The sequence below is a fragment of the Delphinapterus leucas genome, chromosome X, assembly GCF_059928025.1.
Source record: "Delphinapterus leucas isolate spDelLeu-1000000601 "Yukka" chromosome X, BTC_Dleu_Yukka2, whole genome shotgun sequence".
Lineage (NCBI taxonomy): Eukaryota > Metazoa > Chordata > Mammalia > Artiodactyla > Monodontidae > Delphinapterus > Delphinapterus leucas.
This window is the reverse complement of record NC_143150.1, coordinates 58,076,218-58,088,378: the sequence shown is the minus strand read 5'-3', so window position 1 is coordinate 58,088,378 and position 12,161 is coordinate 58,076,218. Positions and strand designations below refer to the sequence as shown.

Below are 12,161 nucleotides of genomic sequence, written 5' to 3'. Positions count from 1 at the left end.
GTACGAAAACCGTTAGATATCAATTATAAGTATGTTTGAAGAGCTTCCCTTAACCCTTAAAGAAGTTGGTTCTTTACATATCATGAAAGTGATCAAGCGAAAAAAGTATCAAGAAAAAGGGGTATTTCATTCATATTCAGATAGATAAATAGTGTCAACAACAGGAAGTGGAAGAACACTGAATCAAATTAAAAACCCTTCAGTCTCAGTTTCTACATATATAAAAGTGGGAAAGTGTTTCAAACCCACTTTTGCTCACAGAATAGTTTTACTCCTTTAGTTAATGATGAGAAAAATGTTCTGTTAACTGTAAAACTATGTAACAATAAGGTCTTATTATTTAACATGAGATTTTGGATACAAAAAGGAGCTACATCAAAAGGTAATCATTTGTAATGTTGAATATCTGCCTCTGATGTCTTAATTGGTGAGGAACATGCTTTTTATTTTATTTTATCTTATCCTATTTTATTTTATCTTACTTAATGGTGGTAGAGTGGTCCTTGTCAGAGATTAAATCAAGGGATGAATGTAAAGAATTTAACAGACTTTGAAATAAGTAATCTTCTTCATTCCCACTCCCACCTCTTAGTATTACTTTGAGAGCATGTCCAGGCCGAGATTCCTTTGCTCTGACCCTGCTTGATTGTCTTCATCTGCAGCTAGACTAAACCAGATAGGATTACCAGAATGATCAACTAGCAAATGAACTCATTTTGTTAGAAACAGCTTAGCTGAGTTCTGCTTACAGAACTGTTAGTGTTTCACATCGAATTTAAGCTTCACTAAACAAATAAGCCAAATGTTAGAAAAAATTAAGGTATAATTAAAATAAATTTTAGAATATTCATTCTCTCTTGAATAACTTTATAATGACTCTATACTTTTCACCCATCAATAATTCAGAATATTTGATGCCATGAACTAAATTTGGGCTCATGATATTTCTGATCAACTTTACCTACTCAGTGAAAGTTCACTCATTCTAAAACACCCCAGCTATCCTTATATAAATTAAGCCCCATCATCAATGATGTAAATCAGTGTAGCATAGAAGAAATAGGTTCTTAAAATATATTTTATTAGAATAAGCTTTAAGACTCTGTACAGTGATGGATTTAAATGAGTAAATTGTCCCTTCACATAGCCAATGTTCAGTTCATTGACAAATTTTTACTGAGTGCCTAGTCTATGAACAAGAAACCTAAACTCATTCTTCAATGGAGATTGCATTTCAAAAGGAAAATAGATCTAAGACATGTAAATAAATAAAATATTTACACATTACTATAAATGTTATGAAGGAAACACCATATTAATCAGCAATTAACGGAGGCTGCGACAAAGTTCTCTCCACAGGCAGCATACAATTTAGAAGTAGGACAATTTACTATCATCTCAGTGTGTTATCAAGCCATCAAAACCAAAGTTAACTAAAAGCTGATAAAGCAGTGTTTGCATCCAATGTCTCAGGGGCTTTAATGTACATCTACCATAAATGTTTGGTTTGGTTTCTAGAACATTTACTTAGTGTTTTATCTGAGCCATTCTGAACATACTATAGAAATACATAATCATCAACCAGAAGACATGAAATATAACTAGTGTAACAGGGTTTAAAAAGTCCCTTACAAAAGGCTGGTTAGAACTCCCATATGGATCAATGGACAAGATTCAAGGGGTCACTCATGGTGTCTTTAGCCAAACCTACAAACAAGGAGAAAAATTTCCAACAGAACTATTGTGAACAAATATGCCACAACAATAAATAATTTAAAATTTATGAAGGTTTTGAAGGATTTTAATGTTAAAATTTTATACAGTAGAAATGATTTCAGATAGTTTATCTAATAATTAAAGTTCATTTATGTGACTGATATTTACAATATATATGTATTGAAACCCCCTTCTTACAAACAAAAATTTTAAAATGATGTAAGCTCATTTATCTTTACTATCAACCCATCCCGTATGTAATTTTCCCTTTTTTTTTACTTTAGACTGTGTCTTTAAATCACACTGACATTTAAAGAGTCAAGCTCATGCACCAAAGTATTTCAGAAGAAACATATTTAGTATGACCAAGGTTTTTGTTATTCTCAAATAGTTCTAGGAAAAATAAATTTCTGAAAGGAGGAAAATAGTTTTATTTTTCAGGTTCTTGAATCGGAAGATCATGCCTTTAGAGACTTAAGTGATCAAGAGGTTGTTTGGATACCCTCTGGAAACTTAAATAAGCCTAAAATATCCAGGCCTCTTTCAGTTCCTTTTGCTTTTGAAATACATTCTTGTCAAAGAATTTCCAGGATCTCTAAAGAGATTAAACAGGTTTATAAAAGCTGCTGTAGAGCAAGAGTTGACATATAAAATGAATAAAATTATTAGTTAAGAGTGAGGGAAGCTCCCCAAAACCTCCAACACTGGAAATGCAAAAGTTAACATGATTTAATCATGTCTCCAGAAAGAAACTAAAAAAATTTTACCAACACGTATTTACTGGTCATCTATACCCTACAGATGAAGTTAGGGGTAGGGGCAGGGCATTGCTTGACTTGTGTCCTATTTATTTATCATATTTGTTCCCAAATCAACATTTTGTTTATTGTATTGGGCAAGGAAAATACATTACATGACTAAAAGATATTATCTGTATGAGGAACAGCTAAAGCCTAATTTAGTAGTCCCCAAAGTATGGTCATATGTGCCAGGTTAACAGGTGACTCCCATTTAAAAGCCTGAGACATTTTTCCAGCTTTATTGAGGTAACTGGCAAATCAAATTTGTGTATTTTTGAGGTATACAATCATTTTACATACATCAAAGCATAGGAAACATTTTATTGATCTTTTGGAATTTTAAATATATGGTTACTATTCTGATTGAACGATACTGCTTCTGAACAAATTCAGAAATACAGAAGTCACATTTTATTTTGAATGTCAAAAATAAAGTATATGTATTTAACATGTGGTCCCTAAAGTCCTAGAATTATAGCTAGTGTTAGGCAGTATTGTAAAATGCATTCTCACATTTGACAAGACAAATGAGAAATTTTCAAAAGTCAAGGTAAACTCCTAATTTTCTAAGAAATTTTAAGATCCTTAATAAAAGGACAGTTAACTCATGGATGTTTATATATTTATTGTATAATTTTAACAAGAATGTTTCAGTATTTGGTAATTTCAAAATCTATGCTTAAATAATCTATGAAGCTCAAGCTATAGAAGACTTAAATTATTTTTTAACTTAGTATGATTATGTACATATGGTGACAGTCAAAAAAGTTCTGTTGTCTTCAGGAAATTTTATAGTTAAAAAAAGAGGATCTCTGGTAAAAGGGAAAAAGTCCTCCAATATAAAGCCCATTGGATTAAGGAAGTATGCATTATCATTGACTTGGTATGTATGAGTATATTCTACTTTAAGAAAATGTAATTTCAAAACAGGTTGTGTGAGTGAACTATAAAGCAAAATCAAATAGTTCTGACAATCAAGTGACAAAAACACAAGAGTAGGTGAAAAAATGCTCACCTTCCTTCACTGCCACCTCCTTTCCCCCGCAACCCCAGATACATGTTTGCATCTGTGGGTTTTTTAAAAAATGTTTCCATAGGCCTTTAAGCAGGGAAGCAGTTGCCTTTCAAAAACAAATAAACAAACAAACACCTGAAACGAGTCTTTTAACAAAATGGCTATTAGAAGAAGAGATTATGAAGGGGGTGATGAACTAACCATACATATTTGTAGTGGACATTAGAAGGAGGTTCCTGTTTCTATACTACTAAGAAGAACAATAAATCTCAAAATAGCCAAATTACACTACTTATAGTTTTTTTGTATCTTTTCATTTTAAATTTCATTGTTCTTTATTAAAGGGTTTAGGAACACTGGGAGATATTATACTACTGGAAAGAATGGTTGTTTTGTTAACTAAGATAATTATGTGGGCTTTTTATTGATCTCTTATGTATGTGTTTAACTTATTTTGTGCAGATGTGTGTATGACTGTGTATGTGTGTTTGTGTCTGAGTGTGTGTGTGTGTGTGCATGTGCAGCCCTTTGAGGGAAGATGTAAGATAGTTCAGTATTGCTTCAGAAATCAGTATATAGTGAGCTGTGTGATTAATGGCTCCATATTTAGGAAATTAAGGCATAACATTGATATTGGCTTACTTTCATCATCCTGTTGGCCGAATAAAATGAGAAAAAAAACTAGAAGGGATTTTCATTCCCTAAAAAGTGTTGGAATACTCAATGGGATGGGAAGGAAGGCTCTTGAAAGAAAGGGGAAAGACACAATACTGCTGAATCTGTTTTTGGAACTGTTACGACCCAAGGCCATTTTCTTCAACAGAAATTTACAGCCATATTTCCTTGCCTTCATGTATAGAAAAGCCCTAAACCACATGACATTTCACATTATTCTTTACTCAATGGGGATTAGACCAGAAATGTAATAACATTATTCATATATTTAAAACACTATCTAATAGCAATTCAGGCTTTCCTACCTTCTTTGTGCTCTTCCCTGCTGGTGTTTCATTGTGTGTAACCTATCTAAAATTTCTGAAGAATTTAAGATTTTTTGTGAAATATAATAAAGACTTGATTAATTGGAAGCTACTAACCAGAACTCTCAATTAACCAGTTTTATTTATTTATTTTTTGCTACACTCTCCTTTTAGAAGGAAGAGGCAAATGACAAGAAAACAAGCTGTTAACAGGTATTTATGTATTTATTTTTTAAAAATCAACTTCCTGGGAATGTCCTGGAGCCTGTACAGATTCAGCCCAACTTCAGTAATTTTATTCCCTGTACTGTACTTACTAAGGTAGGAAAGTAGAGCCATTTAAAATTTTCAGCAGCAAATATTGAATCTTGCTTAATCTTTAGTTAATAATAAGAAAAATGAAATCCAAATAGCTAATTAGAACCTGTCTATCCATTTGAGGGTCCTAGTTAATTGGGGTCTTCACGGTTTTACTCTTGACAGTTAGTGATCATTCATATGTATTAACTGGGAGTGAATCTCAGGAACGCGTAGTTGGGAGATGACTTCCAGCCACAGAGAGCAACTCCTTCCCTGTGAACTAAAGCAGAAGCTAGAGAAAGGCTGCAAAGTTGATGGGGGTTGAGTAAGGGTCACTGACATAAAAATCATGACAACTATGTAAAATAATGGGAAAGTAATTCACCTGCCCCATGGCTCTGAAATGCTTAGGAAGGTACATTCACTTCTGCAGGGCAGCACAGGCTATTAAGTGTGCTACAGCAATAATGGCAAAAATCCCCAAAAACCCAGGCCTTCTAATCTTCTGGAATTTTTCTAAGCATTAAGCACAGATATATATTGTAGGCATGCTACTAGTTCTAAAATATTTGAAATTATTTTTTCTCTAAAAATATATTTTAAAAATATTTGGAATTCTAAGATTTATGCTTGAAACTTCCTAAAATATCTATGACAATTTCAGTTAAATTGCAATCAGAGACACCATACTGCTCCAGACTTCATACCTTTTAGGTTGTAATGGGAACAAAGAATGGGCAGTTAACTCAGAGATGCAAGGGAGAAGGAGGGCAACCCATGATTCTAAAGTACAGTTTGATATTGACTGCCACACACCCTTCTCAGGTTAAATCACCCTATGGTGACTTTACCCCCTTCCTTCAGGGCTGCTCATGATGCATGTTTTATCTGTATTTTTCTACAAGAAAAATGTCATAGGGTTGTTAGAGAGATGGGGACCACACCATGTGATTTATCCTGGGTTCTCAACATAGAAAATGAAAATCATCATGGTGGTGTTTATAATATCTGGGGCATTTTCTGTACTAAATATTACTCTCAAATATCATGCACACTAAATAATACCCAAGTGACCTGAAGCAGTGGATGTGCCTCCTTAAGTGCTAAACTTATTTTTAAACTGTGACTTCAATGCTGATGGAGACTAGAACCCACTAGATTTCATTAATGAATGATTTTAACTGAAAAAGTTTAAGTGGATTGAGTTTTGAGATTAGGTTTGGGATATTGAAAGTAAGTGCTTTGATTTTATACGAATGCAATTGAATTCAGGCATTGAAATTGACTTTTTTTAGTAAAATGATATGTAAATGAATGTCAACTTCTTGTTTTTAATTAAGCATAACAGTAGTTTATAACTGTATATATTTATTTCTAGATTAGTCAGAACACACATTACATATGCATATATATATATATATATATATGTAATGAGTTTTTAACTGTAATCTGAGAAAAACTGTGAAATGTTTTTGAAAGTATGTGTGCTGACACTCAAATAAACTACAGGGAAACAGGAGAGTTGCAAACTCTAATGCCTACTGAGACAAGGGTGGTAGCATAAATGAAAGGCCATAAGCAATAGGGAGTGGTGGGGACTATGGTGACTTAGAAAGCATATATTCTTTCCAAAGGTGGCAGCTATTACTCAGCTCAGCTGATTGCTACCAGGTGGGAATGCAGGCCCACTGTTGTTAAGATTTGACTTTTTAAGAGAAACTGGGAATCCAGATTTTTATATGAAATTCTCCAATTCTTAAATGTTGGTAACTGACTCAATAAAAAGCAACACTATGCAGCAAAACAAAACCCATCTGTGGTCTGGATCTAGCACATGGGTTTGCAACCTCTGCTTTAAACTGTAAGTCCTCTAGGTACTGCGGTTTAGAAAATCACAGTATGTTATAAATGCACCCAAAGATCTTGATGATGGAAAATTCAAGTAAAGTAAATAAATAATAAGTGGAGTGCTTGTAAATAATTCTCCTGATACTCAAAATGGTGGTAATGCGCCTTGTGATTTTTTTCTTACTACATGGAAATAGCCAAGATATTTTTCCCTTAATGTGGTTTGAAAACTAAGATAAAATTATGAATTTTTCATTTTCATATTTATCAGTGCAATGCAGTATGAAAGATAATTTCTTCTATGTCCAAAAGAGAATATTTAAGTTAGGCTCCTTCATATAACATAATTAAGGCTACTACTTAAATCCCAATTTATGGTGCTTTAATAGGAAGAAAGCCATGTATATAACATGTATTGTTTTATTTTAAATTGGCTTGCCTTTAAACAAATTCCCTATTTTATCTGGTGAAATTCCTTTGTTTTTACAAATGATTAAATAAGAAATAAAAGAAATGTAAGTAGTTAGCACAACAAAACTTCATTTGAACTTTTGATAGGCATTGGCAAAGATAAAACAAAAGCTGGTCATCTGAGATTTTATTGAGGTAGCTGTTTGACTGATCTGAGACTTTGCTTGTTTGTCTGTCCTGCCCTGGACCTTAGCACATAATCCCACTGTGCTACAGTGCTTTTGACATCTGTATGCCCCTTTCATCACTGGCAATCCAAAAGAATATTTGTCTAAAAAGGAAACAATTAAATTCCAACCTCTCTAGCAAAAAAAAAGTAAACCAGAAAAAAAAAAAACAGTGCTAAACCTGCTTTAATGACCCCCATGATCTGTACCACAAATCCTTAGTCAGGATGGTAAGTTAATATTGTCATTTTTGTTGAGAAACATTTATCAGAGGACTTAAGAAAAAGAGAAAAGTAAAAATGAAAGAGAAAGAAAAGAATTCACAATCTCAAATCCTAAATTAACTAAAAAAAAACCACCCCTCATTTGTTGACATATTATTCTACTTGCAGATTTAACACAAAAAACATATGAAAGATGATAAATTGTTGTACAACTGGTCAACACATATGACAATGTGCAAAATAGCTGATGTTTTACTTAAATAAAATTTGGGTGGACAGTGCTACCCTTTCTAGATCATCAGATAGTTTTGACCACAGGTAATCTGTTGTGTGATAGGGATGAACTACGTTTAAATGTATTAATTAATTAAAACCATTCCCTAAAAACTCTAACAAGTGGAGATTCTTAGTTAATTGGCTAGTCCTGAAAGATACAGAATCTAAGAAATAAGTGACTTTTTGACCAATGTAGACATATAAATAAGATTATTCAGGATAAATTTTGATGAACTAGTACTTTTTATAATATCTAACATTTTTTGAACATGATATCCCTGGTGTTTTCCACGTATTAGTTCATTTAATCATCATAACAGCCCTATAAGGCAGGTGCTATTATTGTGATTCTTGTTTTATGGATGATGACATTGAGGTACAGAGAAAGTTAAGTGATTTATCTAAGGCCACACAGACTACAAATACCAGAGCCAGCATTTGAATCAAGGCCATTTGAGTTCAAAGCTCATATACTTTGTATTAATATATTTTATAACCTGACAACTGGAATCAGACTAATTACCAAAACACGTAATTTCATTATATTTATATATATACATATACATTATATGTATATGTATATATATATACTTTTTCTGACTTATCAAAAATGACATTTCTATTCTGAAATCAATTTTGGTAACATCACTTTGGTAGTGTGTAAAGTTAGCAACATTAATTATAAAATAGTTCAAATAGAAAGAGCAGGAAATAATGAGAGATACCTGTGGACCAATAATCAGGTCTACATTCTGCTACATTTGATTCAGAGCTCAATTGAAAAAATTACAGATACAGATGTTTCTGTAAAGCATTAGTGATATGAGTAACACTAATATTCTTTCTATTATACTTCACCCTTCATTGGAAGTAACCACTACTTTAAAATTGGTGTGTATCATTGCTATGTTTTTAAATTTTATGTGTATTTATACATAAATAATATGCAACATTGATTTTTGTGTTTTTAATATGTACCTAAGTGGTTTGGTATTATAGTATCATTTTGTAATTGTTGTTTTCACATTATGTTTTTGAGATTTATCTGCGTTGATACATGTAGGTCTAGTTCAGTTTTAAAAATTGTCCACTATACTCTTTCATTCTATGAGTATACCACAGTTTGATTATTTTTTACTGTATTGATGAACACTTAGGTTGTTTCTAATTTTTGTTGTAATGGGCATCATGTTTTCTTGTGCCCCTGTGGGAAAATTTCTCTGGTGTATAAGCCAGAAGTGAAATTGTTGAGCTGTGGGCTATGCATATCTTCAACTTAATAGTTACTGCCAAATTGCTCTCTAAAGCTGTTCTGATTTACCCTCCCACTAGCATTTTACGAGAACTCCTATTTCCCAAGATTCTTGCAAATGTAGTAGGTATTTTTAACAAAAATTTCTTTGAAGAAAAGATAATTCTTTTTCATTGATTCTCTTTCATGATTATACACTACAGACGAAACGTTGATTCTGATCACAGTGTACATGACGATGTTTACTGATACTATATATTTGTGTCATTATTTTTCATTTAAAACTATATGCAGTTCAGATAAGCATAAGGATACTATGTAAAATTTGTAAAGTTTTTTCCAGTTTTCAAAGCACTTTCCCATAAAGCCTCATTTGATGAGGTATTGTGGAATAGCAGGAAGAGCTCTGGAGAACGAGTCAGAAGTTCATGGCCTGAAAACAACCCTGCAAATCACTCTATGACTTGGGACCTCAGTTGCTGCATCTGTAAAATTAGGATGTTAGACTAAGCTATCTCTTAGAGACATACTATAACCTTTGATCTATGGTACATATTGCCCCCTTTCCTTGAAGCTGTAATTTACTTATTGTGCATAAAACATAAAGACAAAATTGAATTTTATCAATTTGTGAAACTGTTGTAACACCCTCTCACTTAGTTAAGATCATGAGTTTATCCTGTTTATCTTTGTGTTTCTCTTAATTCAAGGACAGCTGGGGGTGGGGGTGGGAAAGAAGATGGGAGCAGGAGCTCAGCATTATAAGAACTAGTCAGTGGCAACACACCATCTTGAATTAATCTTCAATGTTCCACACTCTGAAGCATTACATTGCAAATGCTGAAAATACAATGAAAGTTCAAGCACTATTTTTTGTGGCTTTGTGTTTCTTTTCAAACTCTTTTTATGCGTTTCAGATTCAGAGAAAAGAATATTCAGTATTTTCAGCTCACTTAAGATTTGATTCTAACAGTGCTTTTTTGGTGCTGCACATAGCTACTTAAAGTAGAGGGAGGACTCAGGTTGACTGTTCTGTATTTCTTTTTGGATGGGGGAGGGTAAGTAATTGATTTTGTGTTTGGAGAGACTTTTCTTTAGAAAGATCTGGATCTTTAACCTGAGGCTTAACAAAGAGCTTTCAGGCTTTCTTAGATTCTATGTGTACTGGAAAGAACACTCAGTTAGAAACCTATCTAATATTGTAAGAGATTAAAGTATAAAAGGGAGAGAGTCGAAACTGATTTTATTTAACCTCCCAGAATTGAAAATATACCACACTCACAAACACTCACACATTCACACACACAAGTATATCTTACCTCAAGCACAGAATACCTATTATTTTGAATGACTTTTAAAAAGGAAACTCTGTTTATCTATGAGGATATTGAACATAGTTATGTTTTTAGTGAAGCTTCTACTTATGGAAGGTAGCAACTCTGGCAAGCAGAGTCTAAATCAGTTAATCTCTGGTGATGAAGACATTTTTGGGGGCCTCTCTTTTTTATGAATAGTCCTGGGAAAAAATGTTTGACTACGGCCTTCCTAGGAAGTGAGTTGACCTCCTACAGAGATTCAACATCAGATATTACAAGAAAACTGTGGTTCACACACTTTGTTCAGATGATCTCCAGATTAATACAATTCACGTGTATCCCTCATTGTCCAAATGTGACACTAAGCCTAGAGAATCCCACATAAGTTGCTTTTGAGTGTTTTTACCCACTTTTACGTATTTGTGAACTGACTGTGGGGCCCATATCTAAGAACTTCCATTCCTATTTTTGCTAATTGGCATCTTGCTTTACAGTTTAAGCATACTCTGAAAACTACTATTTTGCTCATTGTGTTACTTCCACTAGTTCAATGAAGAGGAACTTGTGCCAAGTTAATCTAGATTATTTTTGCCCTGATCTTACTTATCCTTTGTGGGGATTTAATCAGGTTATCTAACTTCTTCAATAAGCACTAAATAAATCACTCAAAACACAAGATATTCCAAAGTCTTTCAGCTAGTTTCTGTAGGTCAGAGCATTTTTAAGACAGCACATCTTGGATATAATCACAAAGTAGCTGATAAGACTGTTGGGAAATTACTACTCTACTTTTAAAAAGAATAAAAATCATGGTTCTGAGTATTTATTAAAAAACAGGAAAGGAGGAAATGTAAGCATTGCTGTTTTGCCTTTTCATCTGCATTTCTAAAAAGTATTATTTGCAGTTGAGATATTAACGATCTTTATTTACAAAACCATTTGCTGTTTTTCTATGTACTACTCCTTATTGAGTGCAGACGCTTTTGTTAGCTTGAACGAATCCTTGGCAAAGCAACATTTATGTTTTATCCACAAAACATCAAAATCATGGACACTGTTGTCTTTACCACTGTCTCCAAGAATACCCAGGTGCTTTGCCACTGATGGCATTTAGATAATAATACTATAATATTAATATGGAAAGATTCCTTTTTGCTTTTATTGAAAACCCAGTTTGAACCTTGAGCAAGTCATTTACATGATGTTTCCGTGGGATTACCTACATTCTTGTCCACTCTGACCTTGTAATTTTGCTCACAGTTGGAAATGTAATGCAGAGTGACTAAGATAATGTTGTTTACACACACTTTAAGTGGAGTGACATTATAGTCAAGCAAGTGTCACATCACCCAAAGTGAAGGAAGACTTAATTACCATAATCCCGTGAATACTAAAATTTCTTGGCTATGTGTAGCATAATAATGCAATGTTCTGCATGTTCCATTTAATAATGTGAAGGTGCAATACATTAGGTTTCAGGTTGTGTGTCTCTTTAATATAAAGGAAAGGAAAGTGAATTATAGAAGGAAAACGGCCTTTTGTAAGTAGGATACTTGTCTGAATGTTCAGGTGAAGTTGGTCCTTTCTTTGAAACTTAGAAGAGTTGCCTAGTGATGTGAAAATAAAGGGACTGCTAAAATATCCATAAATCTAGACACCAGTGAGTAGAGTGACAGACCATGAATTTCTCTGGTGGGTGCAGGGTAGATTTAACTAAATGACTGAGACAGGATAAAGAGGAAAGGTTGATAACCACTTATTATTGTGCAATGGGGAACATATCATTAATTTACAAA

At 33.2% G+C, this 12,161-nt stretch overlaps 1 protein-coding gene across 1 annotated transcript in view; it reads left to right on the top strand.

Moving 5' to 3' along the window:
* Positions 1-12,161, top strand: part of LOC149744253 (dachshund homolog 2-like) — a 401,383-nt gene that overhangs the window by 143,259 nt on the left and 245,963 nt on the right. The window contains exon 2 of the mRNA XM_089904300.1: positions 4,686-4,724. Within this exon, the coding sequence (XP_089760426.1) occupies positions 4,686-4,724 (39 nt within the window). The remainder of the gene's footprint in view (positions 1-4,685; positions 4,725-12,161) is intronic.